The 22,380-nt window shown below is 42.4% G+C and overlaps 1 protein-coding gene across 1 annotated transcript in view; it reads left to right on the top strand.

Moving 5' to 3' along the window:
- cert (ceramide transfer protein) overlaps positions 1–22,380 on the top strand; it is a 118,492-nt gene that overhangs the window by 85,590 nt on the left and 10,522 nt on the right. The window contains exons 9-10 of the mRNA XM_080272198.1: positions 11,012–11,237; positions 19,911–20,119. Coding sequence (XP_080128324.1) covers positions 11,012–11,237; positions 19,911–20,119 — 435 coding nt within the window. The remainder of the gene's footprint in view (positions 1–11,011; positions 11,238–19,910; positions 20,120–22,380) is intronic.

The following is a 22,380-nucleotide window of genomic DNA, read 5'->3' as shown; positions in this document are numbered from 1 at the left end:
TTAGTGGCCTTAATACCAACAAGGCATATGGGCCTGATGGAGTCACTCCTGTTGTCCTCAAGAACTGTGCTTCTGTGCTTACACCCTGCCTACATAAACTCCTTCGCTTTTGTCCACCAACTTGTACCTTTCCTTCTTCCTGGAAGCTTGCTTTCATTCAGCCAGACCCAAAGAAGGGTGACCATTCCCAACCCTCTAACTATCATCCAATTGCTTTAACATCCTGTATCTCAAAAGTTTTCGAGTCAATTCTTAATAGAAAATTTTAATGCATCTTTCCTATCACAGCCTTCTTACTGATTGTCAGTATGGGTTCCGTCAGGGATGCTCCACTGGAGATCTTCTCACCTACTTTTCAGACTCCTGGTCATCCTCCTTTCGGGACTTTGGCGAAAGCTTTGCCATTGCACTTGACATCTCCGAGGCTTTTGATTGAGTCTGGCATAATCTTTAATTTCCAAACTGCCCTCTTACGGTTTCTATCCTTCTGTCTGTGCCTTCATCTCTAGCTTCCTTTCTGGTCATTCTATAGCCGCTGTTGTAGACGGCCATCGTTCTTCTCCTAGATCTATTAAGAGTGGTGTTCCTCAGGGCTCTGTCCTATCACCAACTCTCTTCCTTTTATTCATTAGTGACCTTCTAAGCTGTACATCTAACCCTATCCACTCATACGCTGAGGACTCCACCCTTCACTTTTCCATTCAGTTCCCGCAACGTCCATCTCCGCAGTTACTTCAGCAAACATGGGATGAGGCTATGGCACACCTAATGTCTGACTTGTCTCTTATCTCTGACTGGGGTAAAAATAATCTTGTTGTTTTTAATGCGTCAAAGACTCAGTTTTTACACCTATCAACCCGATAAAATCTTCCACAGGTATACCCACTAATGTTTAATAATATTCAGCTTAATCGTCAATCATCCTTGAACATGCTTGGGGTTTCATTTACTCAGGACTTATCTTGGAAAGATCATATTACATCTCTTGTAAGATAGGCTTACAAGAGATTAGGTGTGCTAAGCCGACTCCGTTCCTTCTTTACTCCTGCACAATTGTTGACTCTATACAGGGGTTTTATCCGCCCCTATGTGGAGTACAACTCTCATGTGTGGGGAGGCTTCCCACATACAGCTCTTCTCAATAGGTTGGAGTCAAAGGCTTTTCGTCTCATTAACTCCCCTCCTCTTACTGACTCCCTTCAACCTCTGTCTCTTCACCGCACTGTTGCATCTTTATCTCTTATCTGTCGCTACTTCAATGGTCACTGCTCCTCTGAACTGTCTGCATGCATTCCTCCACTTCTACAATGGGTGCGTAGCACCCGTTTAGCAGCAAACTCTCATCCCTTTTCTGTCCAACTCTCTAATGCAAGAGTTAACCGTTACTCCCAGTCCTTCATTTATGCAACAGGTCAGCTCTGGAATTGTCTCCCTCTGTCTGTATTTCCTGCTAGTTATGATCTCCAGTCTTTCAAACACAGTGTGTCCAGTCATCTCAAAATGAACGGATCTTGAATTTGGCTCTCTTTTGTGTTTTGTTTTTCTCTTGGAAAGAACAATAATTGCTTGCTCGTGGCCTTTGGTTCCTTCTTCCTCGCATTAAAAAAAAAATATTTCGACGGAGGTATGTTCCGCCAAAACCTTGCAAAGTGTGATACGTCAAAGTATGAAGTTAATTGTTTATGTGAAAAATTACAAGTGTTCCGGAGGGACAGCTAGGTTACCTACCTAACCTTTCTAAAAAATAATCCACAAACAAGAAATACCTAACAAAATGAACTGAAGAATATTTTTAGGTTGCATTGTAATTAGGGTCAAACTGGGTGATAATAACAGGTAAAAATAAAAAATGTACATACGAGTACACAATTTATTGAAAAATTGACAAAAAAAGAAAATCAAATACAGGGGTTAGGTGAGGATGTTCTTGTAGGGCATGTGAATTTCTGTACAGGGTGGATGGGGCTAGTGACAAGATGACATGGGCCTTTCTGGGGAAGACCCATACCATCACCTAAGCCGAATCCTTTGAAGCCGAACCCTGGTTCCAGTTCATCTGCCTCTTCTCTGTCCATTTCTCCTTCCTCCTCATCCCTAGTACCAGACACATCCAAGTCTCTAATAATATGTGCTACATTTGGTCTTTCCTGGAAATATCTTGTTATTTTTGTTTGTTTCTGCTCCCTAATGCTGTTATTGTACACTTCCAACAGTTTAGATTTTGTTGCATTTAAGTTGGACAGGATTTCGGGTACCTCTGACACGGTCCTGGTGTATGCCTCAGTGGTGGTTACCAGTTCTGTTACTGTGACAGGCAGTGGGATAATTTCTGCATGCTCATCTTGCCCTCCCTTGGCTGCTCTGGGCTTTAAAGAGCAATGGGCTATATTTTGGGTAAGTATGAAAATTACTGACCAGTTTTAATAATAATGATAATAATAATCTGGCCTTTTCTTTCTCAAAAGCGCCAGTTCTTCCTTTGGGAATTCACTGGCGCTCGACACACATACATTATTTTTACAGTTACAAGAATTGTGACATTTCTCGTATATAATACAAGCTACATCATATATACATGACAGTGGCAATAATTAAATCCTACAGTATAATCATCCGTCATAGTACCTCTCTCCAGGTCATAGCATTTTGAAAAAAGAAAGGCTTTCAGCTGTCTCTTAAAGGATTCAACAGTAAGAGAGGTGTCTTATGGACAATGGCAATCTATTATATAATCTAGGGGTTCTATACACAAAAGAACGATCAGAGAAAGATGACTGGTGAATGGCTCCTGGCTCATCAAGACGCAAGAAATCATCTTCACTGCTTAACATCATACCCGTGCGTGACGATGGGAGTTTTAACAGTTCAGCAAGATACTTCGGTTCACCAAACTTAAGAACCTTGAATGTGATAAGACACAGTTTAAATTCAATTCTAGCCTTTACTGGTAATCAAAACAACTCAGTCAGAAACTGGGTAGTTGATGTTCTCAGGGGGAGACCAAAGATATGCCGTGCTGCCCTGTTCAACACAGACTGAACTTTTGTTAGTACAGTATATTATTTGGAAGACCAACCCACAGTGAATTACAATAATCAACATGAGACAAGGCCACTGCATGGACCAATGTTAAGAGGCACTGTCTGTTCAGGAAATTTGTCAGAGAGTACAGATTTCTGATATGCAAATTACACCCTCTGACAACCTGATTAATATGTTCTGTGTAATTTAACTTAGAATTAAAATAAACACCCAGATTTCGAACAGAACTGACTGGATGAAGCTGTGACACGCCAATGTTCAAAGCCAGGGCATTGTCAGTGTCATCACCCCTTCTGTTTCCTCTGATGATGATGATCTCAGTTTTACCATCATTCAGCTTATGTTTCCTCTTAGCCATCCAAATCTTAATATCAGACATTAGAGATTCAGGCTTTGTCTTAGTAAAATTGATATCAAACATATTAACATAGAGCTGGGTGTCATCAGCATAAAAATGATAGGACACATCATGAGCATCAAGTAGAGACGATAAACTACTTATGTAGATAGTAAACAGAATTGGACCCAAAACTGATCCTTGAGGGACTCCAAATAGAAGGGGAGCAGAATCAGAGCTAGCGTAATCAACAACCACTCTCAGAGATCTGTCCGACAGATACGACTTAAGGAGCAAAAAGGCACTATCATGAACGCCATAAAAATACAGATCATCCAACAACAGTTTATGATCTACTGTATCAAAAGCTGCAGACAGATCCAACAGAACTAGGAGAGAGGATATCCTACTACAAGTGTTTGCCACCAAGTCACTCTGAATCCTTGTTAGTGCAGTTTCAGTTGAATGATGTTTTCTGTATGCAGATTGAACAACAGGAACAACTCTGTTGTGTTCCAGTAGTGGTATGAGTTGATCGAGTGTGGCCCGCTCAATAATCTTGGATAAAAAAGACAGGTTAGAGACTGGACGATAATTTGTCATGCTCTCGACATCAAGGCCAGGTTTCTTAATTAGGGGCCTAAGCAAAGCACATTTCTCAGACTGCACAAAATTACTTTCTAATATGCATCTGTTTATTATGTTGCAGATAAATTCTGCAGCGTGCTCATACACATCAGGCAGTTGTGACATGTTACATGGATCGAGTGAGCAAAATGTTTTATTAAGTTCGCTGATGTAACATTTGACTTTGTTTACATCCAGTGGTTGAAATGTTGAAAGCAAATGATCCCCAGTGCACCGTGGCTGGAAGTCATCTGAGTACGCTTCACTAGGAGAATTGCTGTCTAAATCACTTCTTATGCGAGATATCTTACTTGTAAAAAATGAAGCAAAATCAGAAGCCAATTGGGCATCAGATACAGAGGTTGGTTTAATAATTACATTCCTCCGACTAACCAAAATGTTCTCAACTGCAGACAGTTTTTTTTTTATCACCACTACATGAATCAACTTTATTTTGATCATACCTAGCCTTTTGGGTTTTTACAGTGTGAACGACTGCTCTTCTCGCAAAAACATAATGCAAACGAGTTACTTCAGTCTGCTGCAAGTGCCAGTCACGTTTTGCCTTTCTATGTTGTCTATGCAAAGAATTAATGGATGGACCATACCATGAAGAATTATCACGTACAGTGATTGTTTTTACTACCTCAGGACAATAACGTTCAAAAATTGACCTAAGCTCATTGTTGTAAATATCAACTAATTCATCAGAAGAAAGATTTGAAGAATCAGCGTAGTTTAAACGGTGATCAGTTTCAAGACACATCACTGGCTGTCAACATTCCAGTAATTTCTGAACCTGATGACCTTTTTATATGAAGGGGATTTCGGGACATCAAAACTAAGAGTAATCAGAGCATGATCAGAGATGAGGGGGTCAAATGAGTCAACCTCCACATCTGATATGCGCCTGCAACTAACAGGGGACAAGATCAAGTCAAGGACATGTCATGAGACATGAATTGGATTACTCGCATGATTGAGAAAATTGCTGTGGGTGATCAACGCAAGGAATTCTGAAGAAAATGGTTTTGACTCTGGACTCTCAACCCAATAATTGAAATCACCACAAACAAGAAGTCCTCCAGGTTTAAGAGAAAACCCTTCAAGAAACTGCCCAAACTTCTCCATAAAACCTCGATCTGTGCCCGGATGACCTGGTCAATATACAGTTGCAATTCTAATGGTATTCTGATGGAAATTTATTAATACTTGCATAAATTCAAATGAAGATGGGGTCAGGTCTGAGTCAGTGAGAGAAACGTTTGCAAGTGCTGCTGAGTAGATGAGTGCTACACCTCCTCCCGGATAGTCAGCAGCATGTCTGGGAATGCTAATAATAGAATGTGTCTTAGGCAAAGCATTACGAATATTATCGATATCAGACTCATACAACCAGGTTTCAGGCAAACACAAAATGTCAAGCTCGTGCTGATTTAGAGTTTCATTAATATAGAGTATCTTATTACGGATAGAACGAATATTTAAAAGACCCATCCTTAAATGGTTCGAGGGACGTAGTCAGTTTTTTGAATGGTCAAAATTGGTGTTTTCAGTCCATCTATTCCTATGAGAAATCATTATTGGACAGTCTTTACTTGATGCAAAATGGGCAACCAACTGTAAATCTGAATTAGCATCGATGTCTTAAAGGAGAGCAGTTGATGCATTTGGGAGAATTTCTGTTACTACAATCCTTAGATTTATGGGCTCCAGCACAAAAGACACATTTAGGTTCATCATTTTTCCTAGAACATCTCTTAGATGTATGACCAAAGCCTTGACAGTGATGACACCATGTAACCCAGAATCTATCGAAAGCGCGGCATCTTGTAAGATCCACATAGATGTAATTGTCCTGTTCTACAATGGAGGATCTCACCTCAGGCGACATCTTCAAGACAGAAGTTTTGGTGTCATTCCTTGTTCTTGTGAAGAGAAGGTTGAGGGTACAGCCTCGATCAACGAGCATCTTAATTTTAGTGTTTTTTTTTTCTCAGAATGTTTGGGATGGTGTCAGAGTCACCCAAGGAAGAGGAAAGGCCTGTCACGGTCATTTTAGGCAACATTTTCTTTGGCTCTGATATGCAAAAAGTGCCCTCAGAGCCAAAATGATCAGTCAGCACCCCAGTTGCTTCACCATTGGCCTCAGCTGATGGAAACTTCATTACCAGCCTACCAGCCATGGTCTTAAGGCAGCTATCAACCGGTACCAAGTTAAGTACACCTCTGTCTTCTGGTCCCATCTGATTTGTCACAGCATCAGCACCACTGTTTGGTTTCACAATCAGTACTTGCTGACTATGAATGGCTTTTTTCTGGCCATGAGCACTGATTTCAATCGCATCCCCAGGCCGATCTTTCCCTTCCCCCACGAGAGACCTGCAAACAGCATCCGCAAATGACTTGGCCTGATCTTGTATGACTGCCATGGGTGATGAGACCTTGGTTTCTAGTGCCTCCACTCTGTTTGAAACGTCTCTAATTGCCTGAAAGATCGGGCCAATAACTTTATTTTCAAACTCCTTCTTGGTTACACTACTTCCTCCACCAGCCAAGACCTCGTCTGCTGGTGCGACACATTGGCTACACAGCCAGCAAAAGCCCAGCTGGTGGCTCTTCTTCATAAATGGATAGTTGCCTACATCCAAATTTTCACAAGCTATGTGAACCCACTCACTGCAGTAGGCACACTTAAGTGCTTGTGCACTTTTTGCTACAGACCTACTGCAGCGAGGGCACTGGTGTTGTTTGCTCATGGTAAAGGAAAACAAAAACATAAAAAAACAACAACAACAACAGCAAAAAGTATATACAATACTACCCGGGATAAACCCGGGTAGCGCTGCCCCCGTTTGTGTCACTCTAATTTAGGAGGAAAAAAAAGAAAACCGAAAAAAAAAAAAAAAAAGAACAGAAATGGAAAAAAAACGGGTGTCTACGAGGTCACCATGAGCAGGTGGGGTACGACTTGACTACCCTTCTAGGAAAGATAACCCAAACCAAGGTACTGCAAAAGTGCTGAGATGGTATTGACAACTTTTCCCAATACCAGCTTTGTAGCAGCAGAAAATACGTCACTTAGGCAAGACCTCATTGGTTACAATACTGCCACTGCACACAACACAAAAAGGAAACCACAAATTTTATTTGTATATTAACAAATTAAGCACTGGTGGATTAAAAAATGATCATATTGTTGAATATTTCTTAGTTTTGGCAATATAACTTTGAATATACCTAAACTTAAATTGGTAGTGAAGTCTGTAGGGGAGTGAAAGATAAAAATGGTAGTTTACCAGTGGAGTAGGGAGACAAAGTGAGCAGATGGAGGGAACACTTTAACAAATTGTTGAACATAGAGAATGGAAGTAATGCAAGTATAGGTGGCTGGGGAATGGCTGGGAGGAGGGAGGTGAGAAGACAGGAAGAAATCAGGAAGATAGAAGTTGTGGAAGCAATGAAGAAAGTCAAAAAGGGGGAAAGCCCCAGGAGTTGATGGAGTGTGTGATGAAATGCTGAAGCATGGGGAAGAGATAGTGGTAGAATGGATGTGGAGGATGTGCAGATTGGCCTGGGAGGAAGGTAGAGTCCTGGAGGATTGGAAGTCATGTATAATTATTCCCTTGTACAAAGGAAAAGGTGAAAAAGAAGTGTGTGGTAATCATAGGGGCATTTGTCTTCTTAGTGTAATAGGAAAAGTGTATGGTTGGATACTTATTGACAGAGTTAGGGAAATAACAGAGGAATTAGTTGGAGAAGAACAGGGAGGCTTTAGGAAGGGAAGAGGTTGTGTAGATCAGATATTCATTCTTAGATCTTTAGTGAAAAAGTTTCTAGAGAAGGGATAGAAGTTGTATGCAGCCTTCATGGATTTGGAGAAGCATAAGACAGGGTGGATTGACAAGGATTATGGAAAGTATTAAGAATATATGGAGTAGATGGGAAGTTGTTGAATGCTGTGAAGAGTATGTATGATGGTGCTAAGGCTGCGGTGCGTGTGGATGGTGAACTAAGTGAATTTTTCTCTTTCAAGGTTGGGTTGAAACAGGGATGTGTCATGTCTCCATGGTTGTTCAGTCTGTACATGGATGGGGTAATAAAGGAGATACAAGGTAGGGCAGTGGATGTTGGAGTGGCCCTAGTGAGAGTGGGTAGTGTTTGGAAACTCCCTGTACTGTTGTTTGCAGATGATACTGTGTTGTTGAGTGAAGACGAAGGGGAGCTGCAAGGCTTGGTGGATGAGTTTGGGAGAGTGTGTAAGAAATGGAATCTAAAGGTGAATATAGGGAAGGGCAAAGTGATGGTCTTTGAGAGAGGTGAAGTCAGTGAATGTACAGTGAGGTCGGATGGTGAGGAAATGGAAAATGTGAGTACGTTTAAGTATTTGGAGAGTGTGATGAGTAAGGATGGAAGTTTGGAGGGTGAAATGCTTGAAAGGGTACAACAAGGAAGAAAGGTTGCTGGTTCCTTGAAGGCAGCGATAAGAAACAGGGAAGTGAGCATGAACGTGAAAAACTTACTACACGACTGTATTGTAATACATATGGAAGTGAAACTTGGACGTTGTTGGAAAGACACAAATCACGAGTGAGAGCAGTGGAAATGAGTTACTTGAGAGGAGCCTGCGGAGTCGCATGGAGAGACAGACTGACAAATGAGGATATAAAGGAGCATCGTGGTGTGGATGTGGATGTGATAGGAAGCGTTAGGAGGAACACACTGAGGTGGTTTGGCCATGTGGAGAGGATGGAGGGTGAGAGACTGATGAGGAGAGTGTATGTGAGTGAGGTGGAGGGGGGGGAGAGGGAGGGGGAGGCCAAGGATGAGATGGAGGGATGGAGTGGAGAGGTATATGAGAGAGGGTTGCCCAGGATTACTCTCGATGTTTCCAACTTGTGTGAGAAGCAGGGAACTGATCACCAGAGTCATTTCCCTTAGTGTATAAAGCAGCATAGGTAGTAGCTGTCCCCATGAGGAAGACGGCTCCCTGCCAGGCTGAACCAGGGTCCTTATCACAGGACACAGAGTAAGACGAGGAGATTCTTTTCCCAGACAGTGGTCGCATCTGCTTCTCTCCACCCAGGGCAGTGGCAGCACCATGGGGAGGCTCCTTTCCACACCAATAAAGTAGTGTGAATTATTCAGCATGAGAGAGGTGGGGATGGTTGTTGTTGCCACAGGTTCATCTGAACTTGTGAATCCGGTGGACTGTAGGCTGAAGGTACCCTTCATCCACCACCTGAAGTTGTCACTTTTCAGAGGTGGTCACTCCACAGAGTACCTTTTCTGTTACAGTCATCATCATCATCATCATCATCATCATTGGCGTTAGCATTTTTCGCACACCAAGAATGGGATGAGATAGGATCTAGAGAAAAAAATAAGTAAATAGTTGGGGAGAACAGTCAGTGGCATACCCAGTTAAATGGGCCATACTCTCATTCATTCACCATTCCAAGAATCCTGACTCCCCTGTAGGCATTACCATCCACACTTCACATTAGACAGTATTTCATTGAGATTCAGTTGACAAAAGTCTTGTCATCATGTAAAAGCAGGTGCTTAGCCCTTGTCATACACTTCCTCCACACAAAATCCTTTCAGACAGCTTGGTCCCATACTTTTTATGTTAATCAAGACTGAGTCACTACAGCATCTGATGCAAACAATGGGAACTTAAAAAGATCAGATGACACAATGAGCACACCAGAAGCTAAAATGAAACTATTTATCAATCCATCTATAGCCAGACGCCATAAGCCCGTAAGGGGTGGCCATTTGTCATTGAGTTAGTGGTTTTATGAGGAGAGTGGTTTTATGGGGAGGGGCACTAACCCACTGCCAGCCCACTTGCTGACACATAGGGAACACATGGGTTGTCATATGGTTATCACCCAGCAGTGCAAATAGTTTCCCGGTTTACAGGAAACCATTAGGCTTTCACAATGTAAAGCTACCTGAAGAGAAGAGTAATTAAAGGCGACAAGAATAGGAAGAGAGGAGGGCAGACACAGAAAAAGAATGATAAAGGTGAAGGAAGAAGTAGGCAGCACTACATCAAGTGAGTGGATGATGGTTGCCACCACCTGCCACAGAAAATGATTTCTATATACCTGTATATTTGCAAAACATGCAGCAAGTATGTATGCAAGTGAAGACTTTATTGCTGCCAGTATTGCTTGATAGTGTTCTATTGTAACACTGGTATAACATGATAATTTGTGATTATTAAACATGGTTAGTCTGAGTGAACTCAAGTCAGTAGTTTGAGCCATGAAAATTAGTTACATTAGACGTACATGTGGAGCTACTTGAAGTGATTAGTAGGCAGATGTTTTGTGTATATTGTTTGACATTGGATGCAGTAGTCCTCAAGAAGTTTTATGTATTGTAATGTTTGGTTTGATAGTGGAGAGTGACACCTTCACATGATAACATTGATATAAAACAGATAATACAGCTGCCCTGACATGAATGATTATACAAACATCCCGCAGCTCCCTCCTGTCCCCAGAAATGGGGATGGTGGACTGAGGAGGACAGCTTCAGCCTGCTGTCCACTGGCTTCATGTTTACATAATTCTGGGGCCTCTGCAACAGCAACATAATTTGGCTTTGTTGAATTAATAGGGATGGAAGACTGAGAATTAGGTAAGTAAAAAACTGTTCAGTGGCTTCAGGTATACATGAGGCTGGGGTCTCAGCAACTGCAACAAGATTTGACTATGTTGAATTAAAAGAGATGGTGGGCTGAGAATTACTGTAGGTAAGAGAAATTGAATAATGTCCAGGAATGAATTAGGATGAAAAGAACAACTGCACTTTAACCGGGAAAAGTTACCTGATCCCCCACCCCCCCTGCACCGAGTATTTGACTGTGGATGTAACTTTAAATATATATACATTTATCAGAAGGAACAAACTGTATGAGATAATCAGTGTTGTAATAAACTCTTTATATACAGGTAGTCCTGTACTAATCAGTCAGTTTTTATCCCTCAGATTGAGAAGCTGACGATGGAGCAGTTAGGGTATGCTCAACAGGGTGTAGAGGGAGGAGTATGGCAGCTGTTTGCAGAGGAGGGAGAGATGAAAATGTACCGCCGTGAGCTAGAAGAAGATGGTTTGGTGGTGGACCCATTAAAGGCTGTTCACCAAGTCAGAGGTGCTACTGCTCATGAGATGGTTCATCACTTTTGGTCACCCGACGTCAGGTTTGAGTGGGATAGTAAGTGCTCACATATTCCTACAAATTACCATCACAGTACAGCTGTACCCCTTTTCCAAATATTAACCCCTAAATGGCCGTCAGCACTGAATGACGTCATTCAGTACAAGTGTCATAGGCATCTAATTAACAGAATCTATAAAAAACAGCAAACAGTTATGGGAAGGGAACAAAGGTCTGTGGTTTGTTTCCACGAACCTACTCTACCATTTCAAGCACTCAGGCAGTCAGTTCATCTCGCATGTTATCACCCATTGGTTTACGTGTTATTGGCAAGTACAGAACGTAGTCATTTGATAAATTTTTCCATGAATCATAGCAAATCACAGGATGGTTTTAGGAAGATAAAAAACAGTTGCCAGGTGTGCCACATGATTCTCTTCACATCTGTAGTAGAAAAAAATTGATTTTCGGAATTTGGAAAAATGGTCACACGGCTAGCCTGTGGTGCACACAAATGTATTACCTCACAGTTTTGGAGGGGTTAAATGGAGTTCATTATGAATGCATTATAGTACTGGATATACATCATGAGACTGAGTTAAATCCATCCACCACCACCACGGTCACCATGACTGCCGCCGCCACCGCCGCCCACAACTGTTTCCCAAAAGCAATTGTTATGTTGAATTATTTTCATTTTATGGAACATTTCATCTTAAATGTCAGGACCAACTTGCCTAGTACTGGACTTCTACGTTCCTCATTGGGCAATGTAGGATTGGATGATGGATGGATGAATGAGAACATTTGTATTTATTTACATGATTACCATCTTCATATGGTGAAAAAGAGGCCATGTACTTTCATCAGTTCATCCATTGGATGTAAAAAAAAGTTAAATGCTATATCTGAGACCTAAATTAAACTTGTTGACCATTTGATCCATTCAGTGTGTTTCAGCTGCCATATGTGTACGGACATCCAGCAGACTTCAGTTGTGAAGTAGTAAACAGATACATCATAGAAGGTAACTTTGTGCAGTCTGAGAAATGTGCCATGCTCTGGCCCGTACTTAAGAATCCTTGGTCTCGATGTTGAGAGCTTGTTAAACTGTCGTCCTGTCTCCAACTTGTCATTCTTGTCCAAGATTACCCAGTGGGTTTTACTAGATCAACTTGAACCACTATTGGAACAAAACAGAGTTGTTCCTCCCATTCACTTGGCATATAGGAAATAACACTCCACAGAAACTGCACTAACAAAGATTCATGATGGTTTTGTTCTGAACACCTGCAGCAGGATGTCCACTCTCTAGGTTTCTGTTAAATCTATCCATCCCTTTTGGATTAGTTGACCATGATTGCACTGCTAAATGACCTGCATTTTTGTGGTGTGGGTGGTGTTACTGTTTCACATTGTAAGTCATATCTGTCTGACAGATTTCAGAGAGTAGTTGTGGACAGCACTTGTGCTCTGTTCCCCTTCTGTTTGGAGTTCCCCATGGATTTGTTTTAGGTCCAGTTCCATTCACAGTTTATATGAGTACAGTGCTCCCCCACCAGCCACAGGGGTTAGATTCCTGAAAACCACTGAGGTTGGGAAAACCACGGTTGGTAAAATTAATATCACATGGGAAAAATAGGGTTAAGGAAACCTTGGTTGAAGGTAAAAAGGGTATATCATGAAAAAAAGTGTACTAGTTTTCTGGTCTTTATTGCACAGTATTGCACTGTACCAAATGTAATCATAAACAAATAAAACAAAAGTAGAGTAGAAAGTTATTTGCTGTACAGCTTTCGAATTATGAAGGTTATTAGCTGTCTAGAGTTACATGCTGGTGGAAGGCTGGGGACCACCATCAGCTGACTTGGGATGATGGCTTGAAGTAGCAGAGGATAAACCTATGCTTTAACCCTTAAAGACCGCAAATCTCCAACCCTGACTATCCCCCCAGCCGCATTTCGGGTTCAATTTTTTAGCTTTCAGGAACTTAAATTTACACAGTTGAAAATGTATATTTCACTCCCTAATGGTTACTGCACTATCGACCTTCAGAGATAAAAAAAGTCACCCTTAACCATCTGTCTATCTATATACCTAAGCTGCATCCCCCAATGCAAGGGAGGTAGCCGAGACAGGACATCACACTCCCAATTTACTCATCCGCACAAACACATGCATTTGCATCTTAGCCCCACGGCCCCTTCACCTTTCACGTAAGAACGAAACTGGGAAAATTGTGGAAAGTACAATATTTTTGCCAGATGTAGGCATACCCTAGTTTAACAGTGTAATTGGTTCAGTAAAACCCCATCGTTAGGCAGGGTATCGTATATCGGGGTACTTTTAGCATGTAATGTGGAGCTTGTACCAGCCTTGGGTATCCCCCCAAACCAAACCCAAAACCCACCCAAATGAGCCCAAAAACAAGTTTAAAGCCAATCTAAATGGCCTAACATCTGTCAAGGAAGCTAACTTAAGCCTGACACTTGTAAGTAACTCACTGAAACCAACATATAAAGCCTGAAAATCATAAGAAATAGGTTAGAAAATGTCAAACACCTCTCATCTTTTACTTCTTGTAAGTCCATGTCCGGTCCTGGTCGTCACATTTGCTCTCCCCTCCCCCAGTGGCTAGGGAACATGTGGTGCTTCCTACCACTCAATCCTCCTCCTCAAATCCCTCAAACCCCATCTCTAGGGGAGGGTCAGAGGGGAGGGAAGCCTGGCAAGGCGGGGTTGTTGTAGTGGGAGACTGATGCACTGGCCCTGGGGGTGGCGTTGGAGTGTGATGCATTGAGGCAGGCGGTGGTGATGGGGTGCGATGCGATGGCTCAGGCAGTGGCGATGGGGTGCAATGCGATGGCTCAGGCAGTGGCAATGAGGTGCAATGCTATGACTCTGGGGATTGCGATGGAGTGTGATGCGATGACAGAGGAGGTAGTGAGGGAGACAGATGTGATGACCGGTGAGGTGGCGAGGGAGACCGCTGCGATGACCGATGAGGTAGCGATGGAGTCAGTTGCGGTGGCTCACGTCGTGGTGAGGGAGATGGAGGCTGGGGCAAGGAAGGCAGCAATGGAGTGACGTAGTGCTTTAGTGGAGACACAGGTGACACGGGGGACGGGGATCGGCTGGAGGTTAGGTCCAGCACTGCGGGCCAAGCACGTCCTCGGCGGGAGGATACCCTGGGTGTTTCTCTGCTGGTTGATGGCGGGGAGATGCTCTGCTGGTTGAAGGCTGGGGAGGTGCTCTGCTGGTTGAAGGCTGGGGAGATGCTCTGCTGGTTGAAGGCTGGGGAGATGCTCTGCTTGTTTAGGGCTGGGAAGATCCTTTGTGGCTTGCTGGCATGGTGGGGGCCTGTTTGAAGTGATTGTTGTCTGCCTGGCCACCCTTTTCTTCTCCTCCAGCATCGTCCTGTACATCTTCATCCCCTCCTCCAGCCGATCAGCTGCATCCCTGCTTTGTCTTTGGAGAGGGTTGTGTGTGCGCATCAACGTATTGATTTCGTCCAGCTTCGTTAGCATCTCCCTCAGGATTGTTGTATTGAGAGCTCTCACTTTGAGGATGATGTCCTCCTTGCCTCCTGGTATGCCTGCTGAATCTCCATATTGAGGAGCTCCTCCCTGTGGCTTTCCAGGACCTCCTCCACGCCATCCTCTTCGACCTTCCCAAAGCCCACCTTGTGCGAGAATTCCACTATGTCCTGCCACACACGCTGCACCAGTGGAGCTTCCACACCCTTGGGCAAGCCGGTGAAGGAGTGCATGCACTCTGGCCACAGCTTCTGCCACACACCATTCATGGAGGCCTGGCTAACCTCACGCTATTCTACAGTGATGTTCTCTAGGGCATGGCGTATATTGTAGCCCTTCCAGAACTGCTGCACTGTTGTCCTATCATCACTGTCACAGGCCCTCACCAACTGCTGCATATTGTGGCGGAGGTAGTTCGCTTTGAACGCAGCAATCATCCCTTGGTCCATGGGTTGCAGGTGACATGATATTGGGGGGCAGGAAAACCACATCAGTGTTGCTTGCCCATTCTTTCATCGTGGGAGGGTGGCTAGGCCCGTTGTCTAACACCATGAGAAATCTGTTCACCAAATTCTCCCGCGAGGCATACCTCTTCAGGGCATGAGAGAGGTACGAGTGGAAATACAATGAACAAATATTGGAAGTCACTCAGGCCTTCTTGTTTGACTTCCAGATCACCCCAAGGTTCTCTTTAACATACCCCACCAGAGCCCTGAGGTTCTTGGAGTGGTAGACAAGGAGCGGCTTCAACTTGAGGTCACCCTTGGCGTTGCCCTCCAGCAGGGGTGTCAGACGGTCCTTCAAGGCCTTGAACCCTAGCGTAGACTTTTCCTCTGTTGCAAGATGTCTTGGAGGACATTCTCTTCCAAGAGAGCCCAGTTTTGTCAAAATTCAAGACCTGCTTTGCACTGTAGCCACCTTCCACAATGATGCATTTCAGTTCATCAGGAAATGCTGCCACTGCCACCGTATCTGCACTCGCCACCTCACCATACATCTTCACGTGGTGGAGATTAGCTTGCCTTTTGAACCAGCCAAACTTCATTGCTTGCCTTGAAGGTCTCGCTATCATCAAGGTTCTGCCTCACCTTTATTTCAACCCATAGCAAGAGAGCCTTAGTGCAAATAATTGCCTGGCTCATGGATGCCTTGTGCCGGTTCTGATCCTCAACCCACCTGCGCAGCATCCGTTCCAGCTCATCCATGGCAGGCTTTCTCTAGTTGGTGATACGGGAGGCGGATAAGGTTGCAACCTTCCCAGCAGCAGCTTTAATGGCCGCCGCCTTCTTGATGATGGTGGAAACAGTCCAGTGGGCCAGGTGGAGACCCGAGGTGAAAGCACACGCATCTTCGCCTTTGTTGTGGCGTTTAAGAATATCTAGCTTTACTTCTAGAGAGACAGTTTTATGCACACACTTCACGAGAACATTACCAGCACCATCACTGGCAGGCCGCTTACCATCCTGACTAGGGTCTCCACTAGCCCTACCATGTGTAGCACCCATACCAGACGTGGTCATACTTCTATCTATCTATCTATTGCTAGATGCCACAATCCCGTAAGGGGTGGCCATTTGACTTTGAGTTATTTGTTTTATGGGGAGGGGCACTAATCCTCCACCAACCCACTTGTTGACATGTAGGAAGCACATATGGTTTGGTTATATGGTTACCACCCAGCGTAGTAAATGGTTTCTTGGCTTACAGGAAACCATTTGGCTTGTCACTCAATGTAAAGCCACCTCTAAAGGAAAGAAAAGCAATAAGAAGTGACAGGAAAGATGGGAGAAATATGAAGAGAGGAGGGTATATATATATATATATATATATATATATATAATATACATCTATATATATATATATATATATATATATATATATATATATATATATATATAATATACATCTATATATATATATATATATATATATATATATAATATACATCTATATATATATATATATATATATATATATATATATATATATATATATATATATATATATATATATATATATATATATATATATATATATATATATATATACATCTATATATATATAATATATATATATATATATATATATATATATAATATACATCTATATATATATATATATTATATATATATATATATATATATATATATAATATACATACATATATATATATATATATATATATATATATATATATATATATATATATATATATATACATCTCTATATATATATATATATATATATATATATATATATATATATATATATATATATATATATATATATATATATATATATATATATATATATATATATAAAATATATATATATATATATATATATATATATATATATATATATTTTCATGCCAGGAAGAAGGAACCAAAGGCCACAAGCCTGCAGTTATTATTCCTTCCAAGAGAAAAACAAAATACAAGAGAGAGCCATATTCAAGATCCGATCATTTCGAGATGCCTGGATACACTGCGTTTGAAAGACTGGAGGTCATAACTAGCAGGAAATACAGACAGAGGGAGACAGTTCCAGAGTTGACCTGTTGCATAAATGAAGGACTGGGAGTAATGGTTAACTCTTGCATTAGAGAGTTGGACAGAAAAGGGATGAGAGTTTGCTGCTAGACGGGTGTTACGTATCTGTCATAGAGGTGGAGGAATGCATGCAGACAGTTCAGAGGAGCAGTGACCATTGAAGTACGATAGAAAAGAGACAAAGATGCAACAGTGCGGCGAAGAGACAGAGGTTGAAGGGAGTCAGTAAGAGGAGGAGAGTTAATGAGATTAAAAGCCTTTGACTCCACCCTATTGAGAAGAGCTGTATGTGGGGAGCCTCCCTACACATGAGAGTTGTACTCCACACAGGGGCGGATAAAATCCCTGTATAGAGTCGACAATTGTGCAGGGGTAAAGAAGGAATGGAGTCGGCTTAGCACACCTAATCTCTTGGAAGCATATATTACAAGAGATGTAATATGATGCTTCCATATTGCCAGATGCCTTAATCCCATAAGGGGTGGCCACAAACAAATCGCCTCCATGTCGCCCTGTCCCCCACCATTTCATAGCCCTGCTCCCAGCTCACACACCCCTCTCTCATATACCTCTCCACTCCATCCCTCCATCTCATCCTTGGCCTCCCCTTCTCTCTCCCCCCTCCACCTCACTCATGCTCTCCTTGTCAGTCTCTCACTCTCCATCCTCTCCACATGGCCAAACCACCTCAGTGTTTCTTTAAATGCTTCCTATCACATCCACATCCACACCACACTGCTCCTTCACTTCCTCGTTTGTCAGTCTGTCTCTCCATGTGACTCCACATGCTCCTCTCAAATAACTCATTTCCACAGCTCTCACTCTTGACTTGTGTCCCTCCAACAAGGTCCATATCTTAGAGTTGGTATTACAGTACGGTCATGTAGTAACTTTTTCATTTGCATGCTCCCTTCCCTGTTTCTTATCACTGCCTTCAAGGAACCAGCAACCTTTCTCCCTTGTTGTACCCTTTCAGGCTCTTCACCCTCTAAACTTCCATCCTTACTCATCACACTACCCAGGTACTTAAACCCACTCACATTTTCCATTTCCTCCTTGTCCAACCTCACTGTACATTCATTGACTTCACCTCTCTCGAAGACCATAACTTTACTCTTCCCTACAATCACCTTTAGATGCCATTTCTTACACACTCTCCCAGAGTCATCCACCAAGCCTTGCAGCTCCCCTTTGTCTTCACTTAACAACACAGTATCATCTGCAAACAACAGTACAGGTAGTTTCCAAACACTACCCACTCTCACTAGGGCCACTTCAGCATCCACTGCCCTATCTTGTTTCTCTTTTATAACCCATCCCTATACAAATGGAACAACCAAGGAGACATGACACATCCTTGTTTCAATTCAACCTTCGAATAGAAAAATTCACTCAGTTCACTATCCACACCCCATGCAACCTTAGCACCCTCATACATACTCTTCATGGCCCTCAACAACTTCCATCTACTTCATATATTCTTAATACTTTCCACAGTCCTTGTCTATCCGCCCTGTCATATGCTTTCTCCAAATCCATGAAGGCCACATACAACTTCTATCCATTCTCTAGAAACTTTTCCACTAAAGATCTAAGAATGATTATTTGATCTACACAACCTCTTCCCTTCCTAAAATCTCCCTGTTCTTCTCCAACTAATTCCTCTGTTATTTCCCTAACTCTGTCAGTAAGTATCTTACCATATACTTTTCATGTTACACTAAGAAGACAAATGCCCCTGTGATTACCATACGCTTCTTTTTCCCCTTTTCCTTTGTACAGGAGAATAATTATACCTGACTTCCAATCCTCCGGGACTATACCTTCCTCCCAGGCCAGTCTGCACATCCTCCACATCCATTCTACTACTATCTCTCCCCCATGCTTCAGCATTTCACTACACACTCCATCAATTCCTGGGGCTTTCCCCATTTTAACTTTTTTCTTTGCTTCCACAACTTCCATCCTACTGATTTCTTCCTGTCTTCTCACCGCACTCCTTCTCCCAGCCACTCGTCAGCCACTTATACTCGCATTGCTTTCATTCTCTATGCTTAACAGGTCCTTAAAGTGTTCTCTCCATCTGTTCGCCTTTTCTTCCTTCTTCACTGGTAGATCCCTGGCACTAATAAAAGTAATCACCAAAGCCAGGGAGTTGGTTGAATCGAATTAGGTTGTGCCACTCGATCTCTGAAATTTTCAAGGTTACAGACAGAGCAGAGCAGCAGTCAGCCTGTGAAGACATACTTGCCTCCCGTGCTCCTAAATTAGTGTTGTAAGTGGAGCGGAGAAATGTCTGAAGTTAGGGAGATACGATATTACCTTCCATTTTACTTCCTTTGCTTGCAATTACTTCAAAATGCTGTAGGACGTAGGTGTACGTCACCAGCGTTTTTGAAGGGGACGTAGATGTATGTCGCTGGCATTGTGCAGGTTAATTTGCATTAATGCTATGTATGGCATCAACATCATCCTGACCATGTTTTACACTGTAAAATAAAGTGCATAGAATGCAGAATAAGAACAGAAAAGCTCAAAAGTTGGAAAACTACCAACAGTGTACATTGTATTTATTGTATGTACTATATGAAAGTTTTTTTTAAAGCTTCATTGTTCTTACTTAATATTCTTGTATTTTCCAGCGAGCATAGAGCAAATGACGGTATTGGACCGAATATCCTCGGACACCCTTATCTTCCTTCAGTTGCACAAGCGTGTTTGGCCAACTGCCCAACGTGATGCACTTTTCTGGTCCCACATTCGTCAGATCCCGTCCTCTCACCCAGCTAATGGCCCTGCACATGACACATGGATTGTCTGTAACCATTCCACTGAACACCCTGATGCTCCCGTAAGTTCATAAGAATTAGGAAACTCAAGGCTCAAAGCTCATAATATATAATGAAATTTGTAGCATGTGTCACTAGCCATCAGTATATCTTAACCATCCCCTTTTGCTGACTTTTTCTGTGTTACAGTAAAACAGAGAGTAGGTTAGCATACTTTCCCAAACACCTTTCTCTAACTATCTCATGCACTTCAGTCCAGCCTCATTATGCGATAGGATTGCATCAAGTGAAGACCTATTGCATAACAAACTATCATGTAACAAGGTCGGTATAATGGTTTCAATGGGGTTAGGGAGGGTGACCTTGACCATGAAGCCCATAAAAAAAATAAAAAAAATAAAAAAAAAAATGCCACCCATTTGAAGTTTGTCCTGTGCTGATACGAGCAGTTTCCAAGGTCCCCTCTCCCCCCTGTAAGGCAGGGAGACAGTTGGAGGGCCAGTACGATCACACAAAAAGATATTTTGTCACTTCACTTAATATTGCACACTGCACTGTAGTACCCTCGCACAGTGAGTGTATTCATAGTGAATGAATTGCCTAGTGAAGGAAGGGTGTAGTTATCAGGTCCACAAAATCATAATGAATGAGTTGAACCCCGAGTGAACGAACTCGAAGGAAAGAGTAGGCCATAACTGCCATCTCCCACATTGAATGACTCCCCCCTCCCAGTAGATCATCTTACGACATAGGAAGTGCTCAGTGGGTTAGAAACCACTTTTCGTTATTACATTGAAAGACACAGTATGGAAGTCAACAGAAGAAAACAAACACTCATCACACGCTACTACCAAACTCAAGAACAAGGAGCCAGTTGCCTCTACATCATCTGCTACACTTCTTGGGGAAGATGATGATGATGTGATGTCAGTAATGTTATCTTTGGACTCTGAAGGTTTTATGGGAGAGGTGAATGAGGTAGAGGCACGTGGGGAAGTGGTTCAGTCAAGTGATGAGGGCAGGACTGGTAACAGGCAGAGTTTCCAACTTCGCGCTTTTGGTGCTAGATCTAGTGCCTGTGATAATAATTTAACACCAAAAAATATTAGATTTTCTTCTATATCTAGCGCATTTTGAAGTCCAATTTAGCACAAAAATTTGAACTGTTCACCTATAGTTCAGCGCGTTTTAAAGTTGAGCTTAGCACTTTTGAAGATTTCTGCTTGGCAACACTGATGGGAACGAGGGAGTGGAAGATGATATGGTGGGGTCACCCTAAGAGTATCTCCCTGCCTCAGAACCACCTGTATTCAAACCAATCAGGACTACCATCTGCTCCATTTAAGGTAAATAACCATGTGTTTGTTATCTGTACGTCATGTGTTTGAAATGTTCCCTTCAGTACTTCTCAGCTCAGTGGCTCAAAAATTGGACTTTGAGGGAGCAGTGCCGCCCATGTGCTATTTTTCCCATAAGATACGTTGTTCACAGTGAATGAGCTCGTCTGCCGCCTATAAACTTGTTCACTGTGAGAGGGCTCTGTATTTGTTAAGCATTTGTGCTGTTATGTGGTGATAACAATGGTGTTTTAGTGGCCTTTCCATCGCAGAATAGAACAAACGGCAATGATCACATCGAATGTAAACATTGGTCAGGCATCTTGGCTCAGTCGGCCGAGTAGGGGCCCGTTAAAGGGTCGATGGCTATGCAAGATTGACATGATTTCCAGGTCAGAAGGTTCAGTATTTCACACACAAAAAAGAATCACTCCAGTGTAAATACTGCGTGGGGATCTTGAATCAGTCAGCTGAGTAGGGACTCTTAAGGGGTTGGTTACCTATGGTTCACATGATTTCCAAGTCACAAGTTAAAGTATTTCACACACAAAAAATTATCACTTCACTTAATATTGCCTACTGTACTATTTGTTAGGCACTTGCACTGTTATTTGGCGATAACAGTGGTGTTTCTATGGATAATCATACACAAAATGAAATGAAAGGCAACGATCACAGCCAGTGTAAATGCTGGTTGGCTATTTTGACACGTGCATCACCGCGTCTGCTTGGGATTTTCGGAGGCAACCATTGATAATATTGTAGCGAAATTGCGATTAACTTTTTAACATTGTATCAGGACAGGGTATAACTATTGAATTATCGTTGTTGTGATTTATCACGCAACGAGGCATGGTGTAACAAGGCTGCATTGTACTCAGCATGCACTTTACCTACCGCACAACAGTCCCCATTACTGTACATCACTGGTTGACGCCAGCAAGGGCGTGCATCCAGAAAACTTTGCCCCCACTGCCTAGTGGCAG

Source organism: Coenobita brevimanus, chromosome 50 (genome assembly GCF_032717465.1).
Source record: "Coenobita brevimanus isolate Jiangsu-jjx chromosome 50, ASM3271746v2, whole genome shotgun sequence".
Taxonomy (NCBI): domain Eukaryota; kingdom Metazoa; phylum Arthropoda; class Malacostraca; order Decapoda; family Coenobitidae; genus Coenobita; species Coenobita brevimanus.
The sequence above is the reverse complement of the archived record's forward strand: the minus strand, read 5'-3'. Positions and strand labels throughout refer to the sequence as shown.